Source organism: Dicentrarchus labrax, unplaced genomic scaffold, assembly GCF_905237075.1.
Source record: "Dicentrarchus labrax unplaced genomic scaffold, dlabrax2021, whole genome shotgun sequence".
NCBI lineage: Eukaryota > Metazoa > Chordata > Actinopteri > Moronidae > Dicentrarchus > Dicentrarchus labrax.
This window is the reverse complement of record NW_026136712.1, coordinates 13,338,732-13,360,360: the sequence shown is the minus strand read 5'-3', so window position 1 is coordinate 13,360,360 and position 21,629 is coordinate 13,338,732. Positions and strand designations below refer to the sequence as shown.

At 39.7% G+C, this 21,629-nt stretch overlaps 1 protein-coding gene across 1 annotated transcript; it reads left to right on the top strand.

Moving 5' to 3' along the window:
• Positions 1 to 39: 39 nt before the first annotated feature.
• On the top strand, positions 40 to 21,277 carry nhlrc2 (NHL repeat containing 2). Its single transcript, XM_051418535.1, has 12 exons — positions 40 to 224; positions 2,280 to 2,432; positions 4,673 to 4,722; positions 5,536 to 5,941; positions 7,555 to 7,676; positions 7,790 to 7,919; positions 10,240 to 10,333; positions 10,685 to 10,916; positions 15,541 to 15,663; positions 15,877 to 16,086; positions 16,361 to 16,574; positions 18,972 to 21,277. The coding sequence occupies exons 1-12, from the start codon at positions 62 to 64 to the stop codon at positions 19,232 to 19,234; spliced, it is 2,160 nt and encodes a 719-aa protein (XP_051274495.1). The 5' UTR covers positions 40 to 61; the 3' UTR covers positions 19,235 to 21,277.
• The last annotated feature ends 352 nt before the right edge of the window (positions 21,278 to 21,629 follow it).

The following is a 21,629-nucleotide window of genomic DNA, read 5'->3' as shown; positions in this document are numbered from 1 at the left end:
TCGAATCCGCGGTATGAATCTTTAGTGAGTTTACCTTAGCTAACTAGTTGATGTTGGAAACATGGCGTCCCAGTGCAGCCTCTCCACCTTATTTCCTACCCAGAGTGAGCTGGATTGCGCTCTGGAAGAAGCTCAGACACAACAAGAGAAAGAAAACCTCGTCTTTCAGTGTTTGAAAAAACTAGACGAGAGGCAGGATCTGAAGATACCCGATTTCCAGACAGGTTAGACCTTAATGTTACAGCTCTGCCTCGGTTAGCACTGTCTCTCTCTCTGTCTCTCTCTCTCTCTCTCTCTCTCTCTCTCTCTCTCTGTGTCTCTCATGTCACTACAGGACTCGACATGTTCACAAAGTATGAATACTGCACAGTCAGGGTTTCCTCTCCTTTTTAAAAGCCAACTCTGACGATTTTTTGCCATGTTTATATGTTTCTTACAGTGTCAAATGCACTTAAAGCTCTAGTGTTTTTATACATTAGATAGCTATCTTATATATATATATACACCCCAAACAGCCAGTGAGAGAGAGAGAGAAGTAGCATCAAAGACTAATGTAGATTAAATCAAGAGCAGCTGCTTTGGTTAGGAGGTTTAACTTTAAAAAAATACTAAAAAAAACAGTGAATAGGTAATAACAATATGCTCTGTCTTTGTCTTCCTCAGGACCATTTGTCAACATGCTCCCCTCTAAAACCTTCATGTTATTTTCAATATGAAGCATGAACTGCTCAGTGGGAAATCTAACCTATAATATAGTAACAATGTTGGTTATAGCTTTTTCTTTGATGGCACAATCATAAACAGGATTACTGGGCAGACCTCTGCTTCCTCAGTGGTTCAGTTCATCTGGGAATTTGTGTTTTAGTTTGTTGTTCCTTTAACAACAACAACAAAAGCATACATATGGGAATAACATAACAGTTGTCTTTAGTGGCTGCTGTTGTAACTGCACCAAATAATATGAATTGTGTCGGCCCGTGACTGAAAAATGAAAAGAGCTAAATTAAGAAAAAAATCATCTAATGCTTCTGTTGTCAACACTCCTGTTATATCTCATCACACCAGTAGATGGGGATCTACAGTAGAACATCAAATAGCAGAATGAATATATGTGAATGAAATATATGGGATTATATCTGGATCCCTTAAACAACCCCTCATGACAATTTTAAACTGCATAACAGACACATTTGAAATGTTTCTCTCTATATATATATTTAGCCAATTTGTGGTATATAGTTTTGGGGCCATCCCTCGCTCTATATGAAATTACCTGACGAACATGGAGCATGGCGGCCAAAGGAGTAGCGTATCTTGATTACAGAAAGTGTGTGCCTCCAGAGGGCACATACAACACGTCATATCATTTGCTTTTTGTCACTTTAACTGTGTAACTTGACCCATTCATTTCAGGATTATCTTTAAATGTAGCAAGTTACTTCTCATTTGCATGGTCAGAGATACTTAATAAGCATTATTGTCCTTGATCTCTTCTTTATGTAGACCTTAAATGAATACCAGCTCAGTTTAAGACCACACAAATAAGGAAGGGGTTGTGAGATAATCCTGGCAGGCGTTCGCCTATGTTCACATTAAACTAAAGTAAAGCAGCATTTTGGGTACCAGAGAAGATCTGCAATCAGAGACTTTGAAAGAGCTATTTCTTCTTTCTCCCACCTGCATCATTGTTGAAGCCAGAAAAAAGACAGATTCTTCCTTTTTTTTTTTTTAAATTTAACCTTTGTTTAACAAGGTCAAGTGCTAGTGAGATTAGAAGACTTTTCTAAGGAGACATTGCAGAGCTAGGCAGCAGCATAAGTAAGACAAAGACTTTAAAACCGGCAGTAAAATATTCAGAACAAATAACGAATGCTGTGTAGAGGGTAGAGTATTAGTTTCTATTACTTTCATGCTGGATTTTGGTTCTCAGTATGCTGTAAAGCAAATGTATTAGTCAAGTGCATGTGAGTGTGACAAACATTATCAGACACAATCTGGAGTGTGTGCGAGGTAAATATGAAAACATTTATCAGATAATCTAGATCTACAGAAATTAATTAATAAGCATTTAATAGCTTCATAACACTTTAGAAGCTGTGAGCGCTTCCATGTCATTTCTTTTATCATTCAATGTTTTTACTCATGTGACATAAATCCAGTATCAGGCCTGACAGATATACCCCTACAGTGATGGCCACTGTAAAGCCTTTGCCTACACTGTGACTAAACATAATTAATAAGTTGACAGCATCATTTTCCACTTTTGTGATTTGCTCCAGGCTTGGAATGGCTGAACACGGAGGGGCCTCTGTCTTTGAACAAGGAGTTGGCTGGTAAAGTGGTGCTGCTGGACTTCTTTACTTACTGCTGCATCAACTGCATGCACATCCTGCCTGACCTTCACCAGCTAGAGAAGAAGCACTCTGTCAAAGGTATGGACTTACAAAAGCACACTCAACATGGCTTAAAGGGGTTGAGAGATTAGATTGATGCATAGAGTAATGCCATATCTCACAATTGTATATAGCTAATTTACAATGCAAAAATATTCCATTTTACACAGTTAAAATCCTATATGATGTGGGAAAAATAAGACAGTCCTCCCCAAGTAGACTCTCATAATCCTCCCACTATTAGAGCTAAGCAGAAGCAAAGAAGCAATGTGTCAATGCATTAATAAGTGGAATTATGATAATGAGAGAAGATTTGATATTCATGTGAAGGCTGTTGTTACAAGGCACCTTGGAAAGCACAGTGTGTCTAAGTCATTTGGCAGAAGGGAAAACTGGGGAACAAACACGAGGGTTTGTCTTCTGTTTATTTGGGTTTGGTTTCTCACACGTTTTTCACATGTTCAAAATCCAACAGGATAAAACTGAGTTGTCAAGTGTGCCTATAATCCTGTTTATCAAGCACACGCTGTCCCTTCCCTGCCAAATTGTTAAAAATTAAATACTTCTGAAAAGCAGCACTGGTCTGAGTAGTACAGCTAAAGTGGGCCTCGCATGAGTCAGTGGCCTGGCAGGCTTTACTGAGGGATCACAATTCCATTGATACCTTATTATGGGTCATGCTGCGTCACAGGAACATGTGTAAGTTCACTGGAGCAGAGAAGCTGTAGTACATCAACTCAACTTCTCCCCTCTTCTTTTCCATGAGCACGAGGGCTCTTATCTCAGCTGTGAAGAGAGAGTAACTAAAAATACTTCCAAGCTGCAGTGTCTTCGAGTACGGGGCCCATAATTGTACCCTGCTGTAGTTCACTGTATGGCTCTTTATATAGCCACTCCATGTTAAGCATAATCACATCCGACTGAGTCTGGCATCCTGCTGACCCTTCAAGGGATCATCTGAGGAAGTTGTGCAGCTTGAAATTCAGTTTATGAGCCAGGCGGGGCACAGAACACACACACTGCAGTGCCACCGCACATTATCGCACTTGCCTTATCTTTGGCACTGCTATGGGTACATTCTGTTTGCTGCTCTGGTCAGTGAGGTGTGGGAGCCACCCTGTCCAGTCACTCCCACAGTCCATCCCCCCACACCCACCCACCCACCCATCGTTACTGCAATCTGTGCTGGTACTGTACTGCTTGGCAGAGGCCGTGGGTGACGAAATCCACTGCAGATAGTGTGAGTTTGATGGTTTGGAATCGTGTGTTTTTCTGTTGAGGGCGACTCAATGATGAAAACATTTCTAATTTGGGGTTATTTATGAAGAACTATAAAATCTAAATTAAAATATAAAAACGTTGATGGTTTTGTGTGACTAAGAACAAACTAATTTAGAGTGTGTATGTGTACATTGTAATTATAAAAAATAAACTTACTTCAAATTGTCTTAAATTATGCATTTCATTTGAAGACCACAGTGGGTATGAGCACAATTTAAATATATATATTTTTTTATGATTGTAATTCACATACCACAGTTTAAGACTGTGCCTCAATTTCCTGTATTTGCACATATATATATTTATATATAAAGGTAAAAGATACCTATATAATAATATATATGCATTTTTATATATAAACATTTTTGAATCAAGTAATGATATGAGTACAAAAGTGTGTTAACAGAGAGCATCACAAACATGTATTGTGCACACTTTTAGTATTCAGTTGCACAACATTTGAACAAGTGACAAATTCTAACCAATTGCTCTCCTTGTCTGTATAATAACCGTGGTATTAGTAGTCTTTGATGAGTACTGAGAAATATCTAAGATAAACATTTAGAGCCTCGAAGCACTAAAACATTTCCAGGAAGCTCACTGAGACCTACGTTATATTATCCTGGAGGGTCACTCACTCAATAACAAGGCAAGACCCTTGAGGTTTTCCGTAGAAAATTGCATCCGTTTCCCTTCTTCTGCCTAATCTCTGTGGCATACACATCTTTGTGTGTGATGTTTTGTGTCTTTGTGAACTTGTTATCGATCCGGCTTATGCAACTTGTTGACAGATGGATTTAGAAAAAAAGATTTTCATGGGATTACTAGATGGACTTGAGTTTGGACCTTTTGTGTATCTTTCAATTACTGTCACATACTCAGAACCACGCAAGTAACAAACTGACATTGTGCTTTCTGTTGAAGGAGTAAAGCTCCAGGAGTGAAAAATATGTCCTGAAAATCCAATTTTTAAATTACATTTTTTTTGTCTCTCTCAGATGGATTGGTTGTTGTTGGTGTACACTCAGCTAAATTCCCCAATGAAAAGGTAAGTGTTTTCATTCTTCATCATGACTTTTACCTTTGGTTAGGCTCACCTACTTGTACCTTCTTAATTAATTAATAAATTTTGATATAGAACCGTTCTTTTTCAACATGAACCACTCCCACTTCCCCTGGTGACAAATCAAAGCACCAAAGCATTAATCTCTAATGTTAGACCATGATACCAGCATGAGAGTCTGATTTTAGACCTCAGATGATATTTATCAAAATTATCATAGATACAATTATCAGTTTAAAACCAGATATCATCTTTATGAAGCTGGTCGCCAATGTGACAGACACATGACAGCAGAATCATCTCAAGGCTGCTACTGCTGCCGTGGGGGGGGGGATTTGCTTGACACACTCAGTACATTCACTACTTGTTTGGAAAAAAACAAAAAAGAGGGACCTTAAAATCAGATTTATTTTTTTTGCTTGTGTGTTGGGATGAAATCATAACAGATTATATTCTTGGTTGTGTGGTTCTCACTTAGGTTAAGAGATTCCATTTCTATAAATATTCTTTGTACCAAAGACAGATGAAGATGAATCCCATCATTTTCAAATAATATCCAAATATCCTCATTTTGAGGCTCAGACATTCATTTTAAAACAGGATTGTGCTCAAACTGCAAGTATGCTGGGATTTATTTTGAGTTGAAAGTTTTAGTTGAATAATCAAATATTATATTGTTTCAGTTATTTATTTAAAAAATGCCAGATTAATTGATAATGAAAATAATTTCTTCTATATGACTTATTAGGTTCACAGATCTTTACTCATTTGTCTGTGTTTGTTACCAACTCCTCAAAGTTCCTGGACAACGTTCGCAGTGCTGTGCTCCGCTATGACATCTGCCACCCAGTGGTGAACGACAGTGAGGCACACCTCTGGCATGAACTGGAGGTGTCCTGCTGGCCCACGCTGGTCTTACTGGGCCCACGTGGCAACCTGCTCTTCTCCATAGTGGGCGAAGGCCACCGCGACAGGCTGATGCTTTTTACTGACTGTGCCCTCCGTTACTACGGGGAGCAGGGTCTGCTGAAGACACACGCGGTGAAGATCAAGCTGTACCGAGACTCCCTGCCTACCAGCTTCCTATCTTTTCCAGGGAAAGTGGCCATAGACAGCAGCGAGAAAAGGCTGGCCATAGCAGACACCGGCCATCACCGAATTCTGTTGTTGTCCTCGACTGGACAGTTGCTACATGTCATAGGAGGTAAGATTGAGGAAACAGGATGGAGATGTGCAGTATATCGGGATTAAAATGACAGATGACTTGGTCGGTTTGTGGGACCTCAAGGTGTTTTTAGTATAATGTTTGTGCTCCTTTATCAGTTACCACAAAAACATAATTTCTGAGTTAGTGTAGTGGATATTCTGTGTGTTAAATGCTGAAATGTGCATTGAATGTGCACTGTCATCATATGTACTAACTAAAAAAATAAGTCTTGTTTTTGCTTTATTTTAGCTTAATTTGAATCTTTAAAGATTAAACAACAGTGTTTTAGCATTACTGATATTTTTAGAGTGCTCACATGCCTCAACAACCCTCAGAGGAGCCACATGGTAGTCTGTGTTGTCCCTAGACCAACAGAGAGGTTGGCAACAGCAGGGAAAAGTACACACTGGGAACTGGCACTGAGCTAAGTGTGGACAAAATCAGGGAGAATGTTGATGCATGTTGACCCCACTCATCCCTATTCTCACATAGTGTGCAAGATTTTAATATGTATATTTGCTTGAGAAGTTTAAAGCACCAAGCAAATCTTAAAGGTGTTATGTATTAGGACAAATTCTTAAAGAATGTCTTTTTGTTTTTGTTCTGTATGGAGTGACTCTGGTTCAGAAGGCTTTGTCCTTCATTTAACTTGAATGAGAGCACATCTTCCTGCGCAAAGTTGTTACATGCAGTATAAGCACATTAGATTAAATAGACCACAGTCACAAATTGAAATAATTACTCTAGATAGCCGAGAAGATTAAAAACTGCCTAAATCCAACCCTTGTTAACTGAGAGATAAGTGATTTATAAAAATGGAATACCTGAGGAACAGCTAAAGCTGCTGTTCCTTAGTAACCTTTCTATGTCAAAAACTCCACAAAGCATTTCAGACACAGATGCTTTGTCTCACACAAACAAAGCGTTACATACCTGCACAAATGTCCCTGCAACACTCTGTTATGACAGTGATGATGGAGGAAATCTACCAGAAACATAATTCAATTCAATTCAATTTTATTTGTATAGCACCAATTCATAACAGAAGTGATCTCAGGACACTTTTCAAACAGAGCAGGTCTAGACCGAACTCCTTAACATTTACAGAGACCCAACAGTACCACCATGAGCAAGCACTTGGCGAGGGGGGCAAGGAAAAACTGCCTGTTAAAAGGCAGAAACCTAGGACAGACCCTTCGGCTCTAGGTGGGTGGTCGTCTGCCATAAGGCACAAGTGTTTCAGTCAGCGAAAGAGCTTTGGTGAATTTAGTATGGAAAGAAATCGTAACTTCTGGGTTTAATGTGACTTATAAGTGAGGTGACAGTACGTGCTCCAGTTCTCAAGCACTCACCGAAAAGGTTGAACACCCATGGGGAAGGCTGATTCAAAAAATAAATTAAATAATAATTACCAAGTCTTGATATCTGTAAGTATCCCCCCCTCCCTCAAAGACTGGTGATAGGGAGTAGCCCTAATTTGTAGCAGAGCAGTGTCACATTTCATTGTGGTATTGTGGTATTCACTTAACTTGGGGACCCATGGACAAAAACATAAATCAGCATCTATGCACTGAACCGTAATTTTCATTGGATTACTTCTTCCATCTCAGGGCCTGAAAGCGGGAGACGAGATGGCGATTTGTCCGAAGCCTCCTTTAACTCCCCTCAGGGTGTGGCCATTAAAGGGGACACTGTATACGTGGCCGACACAGAAAACCACCTGATCCGAAAGGTTGTACCCTAAACTACCTCTTGAAATAACTGCATTTTTAGCATTAAATGTCATGTTTCTTGATGTTTATCTGTTCATTTATGCCTGTCTGTGTGTGTTTTTCTTTCTATCAGATTGACCTGTTAGAAGGAAGAGTCAGCACCCTTGCTGGAGTAGGCATTCAAGGCACAGACAAAGATGGAGGGGCCATGGGACCTCAGCAGCCCATCAGCTCTCCTTGGGATGTGACTCTTGGCACTGCCGGTGAGTCTTGTGGTGCTGTCAGTCCCCTCTGCGCCTGCCCTTGCTCTCACCGTCTGCCACACACAATCCCCTCTATCCTGCTGTTTGGTTCCTTTATGCATGCTGCTATACAATCAATAATTCCCGAGAGAGAGACAGAGAGAGAGAGAGAGAGAGGTCCCCACCTGTTTCAGATTGCTTGGACATTGTTGGGTCTCATTTAGCAGTTCACAGCTCCGTTAGATTGAGGTGAAGGTGAAAGAAAGTAGGAAAGGAAAGAGGAAGTAACTACATCTCACCCCCTTCGGAAACATTTGGGTGTGAATTCTGGTGTGATCACACCTTGAGAGGGATTGTTTGCATCTTGCATATTTAAAGCAATTAGAGAGCACCAAAAACATGCACTACTGGATACTTCACATTGATAAAAATTACACTGTAACTTCAAAACAGGAGGCCCTGACCATTTGCAATTTTTTAAAAATTGGCACTACATAATTGATTTACAAGACAAACAGGGGAGCCAATACTCATTAACATCTAAGTCCTTCATTTTTCAGACTATTCTTCAACCTGATTGCAAATACAACAGATATCAGCGCACAAATCTCACATCATTTTTAAGGGATCCTTAGAGGAGTTATTGAAAGAGACTTTTTAATCTGTAGGATCTAATATATGGGGGATTCTCAATAAACCTATTTGCCTGACCTTAGTTCTACTGAAGTAGTTTTAAGACAGAAATCCATAATATGCAAGTCACAAACTGCTATAAACTCTTTGACAAGGTCTTTCATATTCTCACAAAGTAACCCCCACTTCAAAATCAAAGCTCAATCCCTCTACAAATGCTCTGCTTTTATTATTTTGCCTTGGGCATTCAGAGTGTCTTTATTATTTATCATTTTTAATATTTGCCACACAGGGCCTTTTTCATCAAAGCAGAAAGCTTTTTAAACTCAGCTTTTGAATCTCTCAGACCTTTTGTCTGTAAATGTTTGTGTATGTCTTCTGTTACCGTCAACGCTTGTTACCTGCGGGCATTCAGTTAAGAGATGCATATATACAGTACACCTATCAATATGGGTTAGGGTTAGGGTTAGGTTACCGTACGTTGTTGCAGAATTGTTTTGCTCTCAAGATAGGGCTTGATCATTTACAAATGTTGAATACGGGGTTATTATGTGCCACTTTGGCCTCATTTACTGCGTTTAAAAAACTAAAAATAAAACCGTAGTATATTTCTTTACTCTTTACTGTCAAAATAAAGTATTATTATTAGGATGTCAAACAACCAGCTTCAGTGCTTCTTCAAGCCGCCGGCAGTTATAAGCATGTGTTGGGCTGTCCCTGTGACACTGTGTTCTTACTTAAATCAAACAAAATATGAAAGTGTACACCCAAACCGAGCTGTTTATACTCTGCTTGTGGCGAGTATTGTACTCATCAACAGTCAGTTGACATTTTATAGAAATGTGATTGGTTATAGTCATGTGAATTTAAAGTACACACATTTTTTTTTTTTTTGCCTTTGCACACAGCTTGTACACATGAGGTAATCAGTCTTAGTCACATTTTCTGCACAGGTTGATGGATGACACAACCTGCTGGTTTGCACATAACCACATGGTCCGAGGATGTGGTATCAGACCTTTAACTCCAATAACATTGTCCTCTGAGAGTACATCCAAACAGGCATTGCATATTCATGATTTATTCACCATGTGCATGAATAACTATGTTGACCAAATCATGAGGACTTTACACTTTTTGAACTGTAAAGTACTGCAGTGACATTGATGCTGAGAGTCAGTTGCCGGAGTTGTTAAATGTTGGACCACCAGATGTGATCAAGAAGGTGATAAGCTCTGTGCTGCATTAAAAATACAACGGAGATACTGTATGTGTATTCATCATGATGACAGTATTGTCTCTGAGTGCATCTGAGGTGGCATATGGCCTTTGTCAGACAGGCTGCTGTCACTTAAACCTGCACGGCTGCATTTCTGACTCAGTTTTGACACCTCAGCCTTCACCAAACATTCACAGCTTTTTGGAATCATTAGATGAGCATAGACATTTCTTTATAATTGTGTGAAAATAATTGATTACTTTATCTATTTTTGTAGGTATAGTGATGAGAAAATTGTATGTGAGCTCAAACAGACCTGTAAATAACTTTTACCTTTAGGACAAATATTAGCACCACAACTGGATGTTATTGAGGGTGACTGGTAGCCAGCCAAAAGCAGTGACATAGGTTTCCTGTTTCTCAAGTCAAAGAGTGTGTTTTGGTGTGTGATTGTATGTGCTTTTAATTTGTCTATGTGTGCGTGTGTAGGCGGTGTTGAAGATAACGTCCTGTGGATAGCCATGGCAGGGACCCACCAGATCTGGGCTTTGTTCCTAGCAGATGGGAAACTGCCCAAAGGAAGGTGAGAGACTGTACATGACCACCATGGCCACTTGGCAGCAGTAACTCTTCAAAGCCACTCATAACTCTTCTCTAAGAAGTAAATTAATTAAAAGCTAATAAAGACTCCCCCTCATGACTTGTTTTATATATGTGTGGCTGGCTGTTTCACAGGAAGTCAGTCATAAAGATTATGTAATAATATGTCAGCGTTAACCACAAAGAAACGTCTCCATCCGAGGGGCTTTCCATCATGAAAAAAAAAAGGCATGTCTGTGATAAATAAAAGGTCACATGCTTTATTTGATTTCTACATATCCAGTCAATGCATTGAAATGCTTTGTTGTTGTCTTCTATTCTACAACATAAACAGTGAGTCCAAAGCAGGGGCGTGCGTGCGGTGGGCAGGTAGCGGCAGCGAGGAGAACCGAAACAACTCCTACCCCCACAAGGCTAGCTTCGCCCAGCCTTCAGGCCTGGCTTTAGCCCCAGAGGAACCCTGGAGCTGCCTGTACGTGGCCGACAGTGAAAGCAGCACCATCCGTACGCTGGCACTGAAGGATGGTGCCGTTAAGTTGCTGGTTGGGGGGGAAAGAGACCCAATGGTGAGTGTATAGTAGTCGATGGAGGGATTTTTTAACATTATTTCCTAGTTTCTCTTTCTTCTACTACATACCCTTTTAGTTTATTTCTTTACATTAAGGTGGTGCAGAATTCCCTACCAAATCTTAATTCTGAACCAATTTTCATCAAATCTGTTATGTTATGAATGTGAATTGAAGTGGAACCTGATACCTGTATTTGTAGGAATTCATTCAGCCATTGGGGGTGGATCAGCTCTATGCCAAAACAGTCAGGAGTCACCACCACCACCAAAATGCTGCAGGCATGTGCAGCGTGTGGATGTATAAACAATGAAATATTCAAAGCAAAAAACAGCCACAGCTTGTCAGACCAGCACTTTGGCAAAAATACAGAATGAAAACAATGAATACATGTATACTGGTGTGTGTGTGCGTATGTGAGGTGGTACATCAAGTATAAACACCTGGTAGACTACAAATTGCTTCTCTAACCCATGAAACTGGCCAGAAAATAATTCACCTATGTTGAATTGTACGTTTTCCTTTTGACACATTTCACATTTCACAAAAACAAGCAACGAGGTGGCTTTATAACATAATAGATATAGAAATCTACATTTTTAGAGAAACTGAAAAAAAGCTAAAATTCAAAATAATTAACACTTGATGTTGCCTGTTCATAGATCGGAGCCTGCGTGTCCAAATGGAAGTTGTGGATATTCAGAAGGTACATTTTTTGGCATAGAGCTGATTAGATCCAACCCTAGTAACCAAATTAGTTCCTATATCATGTTCAATTCATCACATTTATAATAATAACCAAATTTCCCGAAAATCGATTCAGCATTAAGCGAGTTAGTCGATTTTGTAATCAATATGGCGACCACGCAGAGTTTTCTCTTACCTAGTCAAGGGTTGTTTTTTTGCCCCATCTATTTCAATGTTTCTGTGAACTGAATTTCTTACAATGCAATGAACAGAAGCTTGAACAGAAGGTAGAGGACAATTAAAGCCTATTCCCAATGAAAGCTGCAAGAATTGAATAACCTCTCATGCAGTACTTCCAATGATAATGTGTCCTGTACCTGACTCTGCCACCATTCATCAACAGCAAACACACAGTGTATGCACATGCACATTAATCTACCACAGTTCCAGCCATAGAAAACACACACACAAAAAAAACGTTGCACAAAGCTTTGGATAGCTAGGCAATCACAAGGCTTCCAGGCCATTTCTCTATTGATAGAAATTATTGATTTAAAAAAAATACATAAATAAACACAGCCTCTCTTGCTTGCTCCTGAAGCAAAGCCGAAAAACAAATTTTGGTTGTACTTTCATGTCCTCGCTGCCGTTCTGCTTTAGTTTTTTTTTTTTTCCGCAACACTAGTGTATTTTTGGAAAGCCCCGAGAGCTCTAACGCTTGTAGTCACCCACGAGAACGGGGAGTAATTAACAGGAGCGTCGTATACAGTTTATTCAACACGGGGGTGAGTCAGCAAAAAGCATTAATACTATATAGTCTGCTGCCTGTAGACATTTAAGCTATTTAACATAAAACCTTAAGCAGGATTAAAGCTGTTAGTAAATGTGTATCTGAGGTGAATTGGCAGGACATTTTCATCAGCATATGCTGCGTCTGGCCATTGTTTAATCATTCCCCCAGCTCCTTGAATAGTTTTGGTCTCTTACTGAGCTGTTGTTTTTAAATAATCTTCTTTCTGGGATCATAATGTCAAAAATTCTGTTCCTAACAACCTCTTCACATTGATTTAATAATGAAATACTTGAAACGAGTATGAAGTTTGCTGACAGTATTATAGCAAAGACCAGGAATCCATTATAGAGTCAGTTAAGCTCTGTCGACTATATAATACAGCAAGTATTTAGTCTTAATGAACTACCTGGACATTTTGGGAAATACACTTCGGAAGATGGACTGATTCAATTTATTTGTATAGCGCCAATTCATAACAGAAGTTATCTCAGGACACTTTTCAAATAGAGCAGGTCTAGACCGAAACTTTAAAACATTATTTACAGAGACCCAACAGTACCACCATGAGCAAGCACTTGGCGACGGGAGCAAGGAAAAACTGCCTGTTAAAAGGCAGAAACCTAGGACAGATCCTTCGGCTCTAGGTGGGTGGTCGTCTGTCTCGACCAGTTGGGGTGAGAGAGAGAGAGAAGAGAGAGAGAGAGAGAGAGAGAGAGACAGAGAGAGAGAGAGAGAGACAGGCAGACAGACAGATAGACAGGTGCACAGCAGCAACAGTAACAACAACTACACTAATAGTAGTGACTGATGATGATGAACATGGCAACAGCAACGATGGGGGACAATGAGCAGTGACAATAGTAATAACAGTAACTGAGCTATAATAATATTAATAATAATAACAATAATATCAGTGATATTATCAATGGCAGTCAAGCAGGACCATGGCAGGAGGCTCCACCAGGATCCATGAGAACCTGCGAGATGAAAAAGCACAAGAACTCCGGGGAAGAAGTGAAGTTAGTAACATGCATTAATGGAACATGAATGAGTGCAGAAAGAGAGAGGAAGAGAGGAGCTCAGTGCACCATGGGAAATCCCCCGGTAGTCTAGGCCTATAGCAGCATAACTAAGGGATGGTTCAGGACTCGCCTGAGGCAACCCTAACTATAAGCTTTATCAAAGAGGAATGACTTAAGCCTACTCTTGAATGTGGTGAGGGTGTCTGCCTCCCGAACCAAAACTGGAAGCTGGTTCCACAGGAGAGGAGCTTGTAACTGAAGGCTCTGGCTCCTGTTTTTTTTAGAGACTATAGGAACCACAAGTAGCCCAGCATTCAGAGAACGTAGTGTTCTAGAGGGGTAATAGGGTACTATGAGCTCTTTAAGATATGAAGGGGCCTGACCATGAAGAGCTTTATAGGTGAGGAGGAGGATTTTAAATTCTATTCTACATTTTACAGGGAGCCAATGCAGAGAAGCTAGTACAGGAGAGATGTGATCTCTTTTTCTAGTTCCTGTCAGTACTCGTGCTGCAGCCTTTTGAATTAACTGGAGCGTTTTAATGGACTTATACTGACTGCTGATACTACTGATAAAAATGTACACTAAATATAAAGCTACAGCTTGCATCTGGTTAGCATTGACTTGAAACAGGGGAAACCAGCTAGCCTGGCTCTGTCGGCACCAGCACCTCTAAAGCTCGCAAATTAAAACATTGTATCTTGTTTGTTTAATTAATACAAAACACAATGTCCGACAAGTTGTGGCTTTACTAGGGGTTATGTGACTGTTTCTTGGTAGAGGACAATACTTCCTGGGGTTGCCAGGCAACCGGTGGAGACTGCACAAATGGTTCTCTTCACACTTCGGTTGTTGTACAGGTTGAAATGACATATGTGTTAATTAGTGAGCTTTAGAGGTAGACGTTTCCTTGTTTTGTTGTTACCTTGACAGAGAGCCAGGATAGCGGCTTCCCCAGTACATGTATATGTATAATATGTATAATATATATACCTAATTTCCCCCCCGGGGATCAAGTATTTCTGATTCAGATTCTAATATGTTAAATCACAAGCCTTAACTTTTAAAATGTCTGTATTTTTCAAATGAAAAGCTAAAAGTTAGTAAGTTAGGAGGTATGTGCAATGTGCTGTGTTTCAGTACTTGCTCAGTATTTCTACTAACAATTGAATCTCAATCTGAAACAGTGGTCACACACCTACGGTCAAAAAGATCATTTGAGCGCATGTGAAACCACCGGCGTGATTCTGCTAGAGCAAGTACAGATTTTCCCAAAGATTTGGGTTTCTTTGGCAGCTGGTAACTATTTGTGGAGCTGTAGAGAATCATGAGACCTTTTTTAAAAAAAAATAGGATTATCATCTCTTTTTTTGTTTTGTTTATTGAGCTGAGTGTTACAGAATGAAAAGCAATTTATTTCATTTAATTTTCTCATAAATTGGATGTTGATTGGCTGCAATAGTAATTTCTCTGTTTGGGTCATGTTGGCCTTAAAACAATTTGTAGCACTTAAGAGATGTTTTCGCTTAATTAACTTTTTGTCACCAAAAACCATGAAGAATTGTCTTTTTAAATCCATTTCTACCACATAATTAGAGAATATTTAAATTACATTTATCATTAATGTTATCTTACTTTTCTTCAAAACCTCTCAAAAACTTCCCCTAGAATGACTCTTCTAACTATTTTTAGCACAGTAACTATGCAATTTAAAGATCTTGTCATCTTTCTGGTGTTTCTTACAAATGTGGCAGATTCATTCTTGTGTTACAGTTCTTGTATAAATTATTCAGAAACCTTGTAGCATAATGAAGCAAATGTTGCTTTCATTTTTTTATTGCAAGTGTTTCTTCAAATGAAAAATGATCATTTGCAGTATATGAGAAAGGCTTCAGCTTGCATTTTTCAGAGGAAAGTCCGTCATCTTGATTGTGTAAAAGCCATCCTTTCTTTTCCGTCTTAATGAACATGTTTTAAAGACTGTTAGGCGGTTCACAAATTTAAATTGGATATTCTGTTAGATTAAGGTAGACATAAGTGTCACAAGTTGCAGTTTGGATGTTTGTATGTTTTCATATCTTCATTTGATCTCTTCTGAACCTTTTTGTCTCCTTTGAACCAGAACCTTTTTGCTTTCGGAGATATAGATGGGAAAGGGGTTGACGCCAAGCTGCAGCATCCCCTCGGCGTTGCCTGGGATCCTGAACAAAGCCTGCTCTATGTGGCCGACTCCTACAACCACAAGGTAACTGTTGGATGTCACAAGGCTGTGGTTCAAAGCCCTAGTATGCTAACATTTGATGCTTTTGTCGTCATAATGGGTTCCTTTAAGTTTTTGAGTGGATGTTCAAAGCGCGTATCTCCTTTTGATCTGAAACCATATAGAGAACACTTGACCTTTTTGTTTAATATAACCCTGGTTTTTGTTCTGTCTGTGTGCCCGTGTGATTATGTTCAGATCAAGGTGGTGGATCCAAAGACAAAGCAGTGTAGCACATTAGCAGGGACTGGAGAGGCTGGAGATACTCTGGGCCCTGAATTTAACAAATCCTGCTTCAACGAACCAGGAGGAATCTGCGTTGGAGACCACGGCAAGCTTCTCTACGTGGCCGATACCAACAACCACCAAGTCAAAGTTCTGGACCTGGCCTCCAAGACTGTCTCACTGGTCAGACCTGTGTGTGTGTGTGCGTGTGCGTGTGCGTGTGCGTGTGCGTGTCCGTGTGCGTGTGTGTGTGTGTGTGTGTGTGTGTGTGTGTGATGTGTGTGTGTGCAACCTTGAGAAAGCACTTTACATTTTGTCCATGTGTGTATCATTAATCCATCCTAAAAGCATTTATACTTTGAATAAAAGGTTACTAAGAAAGGACATTTAAGTATATCAGCAGCTCTTTCTCCTTGCTCCTCTTTAACCCAAACATCCAAATCTTTCTCCTGTCCAGTTCCCCATCTCCACGGTCTGCACAGACTCAGTACCTTCAAAGCCTTCGGGGCCTGCCAAAGCCCCCACGCTGCCTAAATCAGCTGCCAGGAAAGAAATGCCACCAGTGGCGGTGTCAGCAGGCCAGACTCTCACCATGACGATCGCCCTGTCGCTTCCAGAAGGAACCAAACTAACCGAAGAGGCCCCCAGCTGCTGGGCTCTTTCATCTGAGGGTGAGATACAGTTCAATCACTGATACAAATGTCATGCATGTAAATGTTTTATTTAGATCCCGCAAGTACGTTTGACTTTGTAGCCGTGCATCTTGACCGTTTGCTAAGCCTCACCCTGTTACTGTTGTGAGGCATGCAAAGTTTTCCATCATCGCAGTTAACAGTGATAACCAAGGCAGATTTAACTCTCGAAATTGTCATTTTAAAAACAATGGGTGATTTCAAACAAAGACAACAACCAGTTTTGAAACTTAAAACCTGGTTTTCAATTTGCATTTCCTGGCAACAAACATGAAGTCATACTAATAAACTAAGGCTATACATGTAGAAGACATGGAAATAAAAGAGCACTATTGTTTTTCTATTGACATGCATGACAGAGCACAGCTGTAAGGGGAAATGTTAAGATCATTTCAGTCAGTTTACCAAGTTAAAGCTACGTTAGCATTCCGACTGTAGGTAGTGAGCTAGTTAGCCAGACATGAAAAAAAGCTCTCGCTAGATCACACAAATAATAATTCCTTACACTTTTGCTCTTGAGTTTTTGGTTTTGTTAAGGCTAAAAAAAACACACACCTAGTGCCTAGTTAAGCTTGCCAAGCTATGATTGGATAATCACTGTTCGTGGGCGGGGTTTAGCGAACAATCAGTTCTGAAAGTACAGCCGTATTTGACGAAGACTTGACAAATATCCAGGTTTATTGAAGAGAGGTGGAGGGATTTAGGCAAGAGGACGGTCAGGAAGTTATAGTGAAAAGACACAAATCTAATTTCCTCACTTGGCTGCTTTTGTGAAAGTGCATTTGTCTCTCCAGTTGTCCAAACCCATGCTGTGCAAGGCATGGTTAATTCATATTTAGAAGAGGCCCTGCTATTGTTTTCAATATGTTTTCAAAAGTAAAAACAAAAATTGCACGCTATCTGAAGTTATTTTTTTCCAGAGTCAGAGTAGCAATCCAAAATTATAATCACCCTATTGTGGATGTGAGCCACTCAAACCTCTCCTACTCTGCTTTATTTTGGTCTGTTATTTGTGTTCTGTCAAAAAAAAAAAAAAAATGGAAGTGAATGATGCTTAAGCTTCATGTACACCGTGCAACAAGCAGATTCTCACTCTGCCGGCCCACGTCTGGGATTTATAGTTCTCAGCTGAGGTAGGAAGGAATATTTTGATCAGTCAGAGTCTTTTAAAGCACCGCTGAAGGTTATGCATTGCATTGACAATTTGATATGTGATTTTTACTGCTTCATACAGTTCAAAAAGGCTTTGTTCAATGGTCTCAAACTGTAATCAACAGTAGTCTGACCCTAGGATCGAGTGTGAAGTGAATTGAGATATGTGGTTGATGGTTCGTTCATTAGGTTTGGAACAAAAGTGTTTCCATCATTCTGAGCGATACAGCATGCAGTCAGCGATATGAGCGCGCTATTTTTAGAACATTTCGATAAGACGACATGCCTTGGTTCACATAATTAGCTACCAGGCTATGTTACGTGATCCCGCGCTGTCCGATTATACCCAGTCTAGACTCACGCTGATCAGATCAGAGCAGAGGCAGGAATTTTAATGGATCAAGTTAAAAGTGCACGGCAGATCTAAATTGTTTTTAGTGGCTTTTTAGAAATGGCTTCCCTGGGACCTCATGTTAGGCCTCAGCTTCATTAATCACCGCTGGCATGGATTTGACGGTCTCCCTGGCATAATATTTTCTCACAGTTCAAATTCTAGCCCTTTCTTTTTCGTCTTTCATTTATCTTTCAGTGCTCACGTCTCATTGGATGTGTGTTTGTGCCTAAAAATATCCCCAGCGTTTCAGTAAATTCATGTCCTCACCCTCGCTCCATCTGATTCAGTGGGGTTATTCGGGTTTGGGGCTAATATTTTAGAGGATTCAATTTGGAAGTGCTGTGTAATGCTCAGGTTGAGCTAGTACACAGGGTGTCTCCGGGGATGACAGTCTCAGTCCACCACTTTGATGCAGACTTAAAATATCTATTACACGGATTTCCATGAACTCTTTCACATTCATGGTCCCCTGGGGGTGTATCCTTATGACTTTGTTGATCTCCAAACTTTTCATCTAGCAGCAGGTTGACTTTTGACTTTCTCCTGTACTTTAGTTTATGACCAAAAACCTGCAAAATGAACGACATTCCCACCAGCCTCAGTGCTTTTTGTTTTGTGCTAAGTAACTAGTGTTAGCATGGTAAAACACTAAACTTAAATGGCGAACAGGTAAACATTAGCTTGTTGTGTTAGCTCAAAGCACTGCTGCTGTCTAACTACAGCCTCACTGAGCCGCTAGTATGGCTGCAGCCAGATTGTATCAGACTGTTGATTTAGTCCATTTGACAGACTTTGGACTATAAAATTCTGTTTCCTGTTTTTTTCCACAGGTAACGAGTGGCTGCTAGAAAGTCCGGTGGTTACTGGCGACATTGTGGATCTGTCGAAGCCCTTCTCCATCTCAACCAAACTTCCCGCTGTTATAAAGGACTCAAACAGAAATCCAAGCCTCACTCTGGCTGTATGGGTGTACTACTGTATGGAAACAGGTAATGCCTGTATGATGAAAGCAGCCTCTTTCAACCAGCCTCTTCAAATAAGTGCCAGTCCTGGAGAGGAAGAGGTCACTGTGGTGTTGGCTCACGCCTTCTAAAACCTCTTACCTGTCTTAGCCACAACAGCCACAGAGTCGACACTTTTTGTGGCATTGAAATGTCAGTTTTACTTTTCAGCTCCAGCTCCTGTTTTGTTCATTGTTCTGGAAGAAGGAACAACGGATCGTTTCTGACCTGTCACTTCTAACAAAAATACAATTCATACAAATCAGATTTTCAGGAGAATTTCATTTCAAACTAGAAAGAAAAAGAAACTCAGAAGCCCCTTCAATGAAACATAATGCATCAATGCTGTAATGTCCTTGAGTGTGTGTGGCAGTTATTGATAGGAATTCAAATTGTTTTATCCCCAGGCCATGTTATAAAGGCTGTACAGCACAACTGCAACCTGAAAATCTATTTCTATATGATAGTGTATTTATGCAACAGATTCCTATGAAGACAGACTGTACCGACTAACTGTAAGAAAGCTGTTTTATACGTGGAAAAGTTACCTTCTTATTTATAAAACTGTGTCACAGGACTACATTAATACAGAAAACAAAATATATTCTGTGTATTTATTGAGAAACTTACCTAATTGGCAGGTGGCGATGATGGTGTCAGTGATGGATGGACAAATCATCAGATATTCTGTGATTTAATGACGTTTTGGGGGATTTTAAATACTTTAAAATATTCTAAACAAATCTGAAACCTCTGATCATCTTCATATTTGGATGTGAATTTCAAAGACTCTATTTACTACTTTCAGATGTTTTTCAAATTTAGTTTTTGTCCTCAACTTCCAAGGAGTAATAACCAACCAAGTTTTGTTGTTGAAAAATTAGCCAAAGCCTTCTGTTTGCATTTGAAACCATTTTTCATTCAAATTAATGGAGCATTTTCCTTCAGTCCCATTAATGGAGCTGATGAGTGATTCAGACTAGGAGAAAGAAGTTTTATCCTGCCTTTGTTTGCACAAGCATTGCCAATATCAAGCAGTTTCTCAAAAATATGATATATATATATATATATTATTATAGGAAGCTAAAAATCTCAAACCTTTCCTTTAATCTTGAGAAGATAATTAGAAGTTGACTATGCAGGGACATTTTTATTATTATTAATATATTAGAAATGTCCAGCTCCAAGTACTAGTTCACATCTTCACTGTATACTTTTTTATTAATTAATGTATGTTTGCTTTAGTTTACAGTCAGTCAGCTAGGATGGTGCCTTCAGGCACACTAATGCAGCTTTCATAAATATTTCCGCACATATGTCACCACACCTCTTAAGTTGTTTACAAAGTTCACAGTCTCTAAAAGGTCACGCTCATAGCCTAAAGCTTTGTTCTGTCTCCCCTCCCTGTATGACTGATTATACTTTTGATTGTGATTATTCATGACACAAGAAGCTCTTTTGATTTACACCATGAAATATTGCTCTTATCTAAGTAATGAATAAAGTGCCTGTTTTCAATAAGAGGAAGCAACCTCCTGTGAACTGATGACACCGACTGAAGTCTTAGTAAAATCTCTCTATCAAGCATTTATAGATTTCATCTCTAGATGAAGAGATGCTCTAATAATGTTTTACTGTAATACCTTTTTTAATGTATAATATGATAATGCGGACGATGTTATTGTCATTTTCCCTTATTGGTTTTCAAAGTTATGAGATGTTGTCAGAAAATGGGCCTGAGTGCGTTTTCGGGTTATCACCGCTCTCATCGTGTCTCACAACATAATTGTGCTTTTTCAGACTGTTTCTATTTGGTTTGGATCACTCGGCCCAAGTGCCTTTGCAAAGAAGTGTGACTGAATGGATGGCATGAAACTGATGACACTTTAACTGTATCAAAAGCAATAACAATATATTACTGTAATGGGAGAAATGTTTTATTCCCACAAGTTATTTATTTCAAACAAACTGCAGACCCTTTGTCAGTGTGTTTTCTCAGCTCTGTTATCCCTTTGGCATTTTTTAATGAACAGTAATGAGCTTGAGTGGCTGCTGGTGGGCATTAAGTTCCTCATATTTCTTTTCCAGCTCTCACTTGATTTCTTCTCGCTGTATCACCGTTTTGGGCACATTTTGGCATGATTTCTTTTTTTTAGGGGGATCTTGTTAATGTCTGCTTCTCAGTGCTGCACTTTAAGATGCAACAGAGCAAGAGAAAAGTAATAAAACATTTTTATCCACTCCAGTGTGTGTGCGTGTGCGTCTGTGTGCGCGCCGGACCGAGGAGGAGGTTCAAAGAGCATTGCTGCAATTCCTCATATTCTCTTTACGTATTTCCAGCCCTCAAAAATCAGGTCACTTGGCATATCTACAATTACTACATTAATGCACTGAAAGACAGCAGGACGTGTGTGTGTGTGTGTGTGTGTGTGTGTGTGTGTGTGTGTGTGTGTGTGTGTGTGTGTGTGTGTGTGTGTGTGTGTGTGT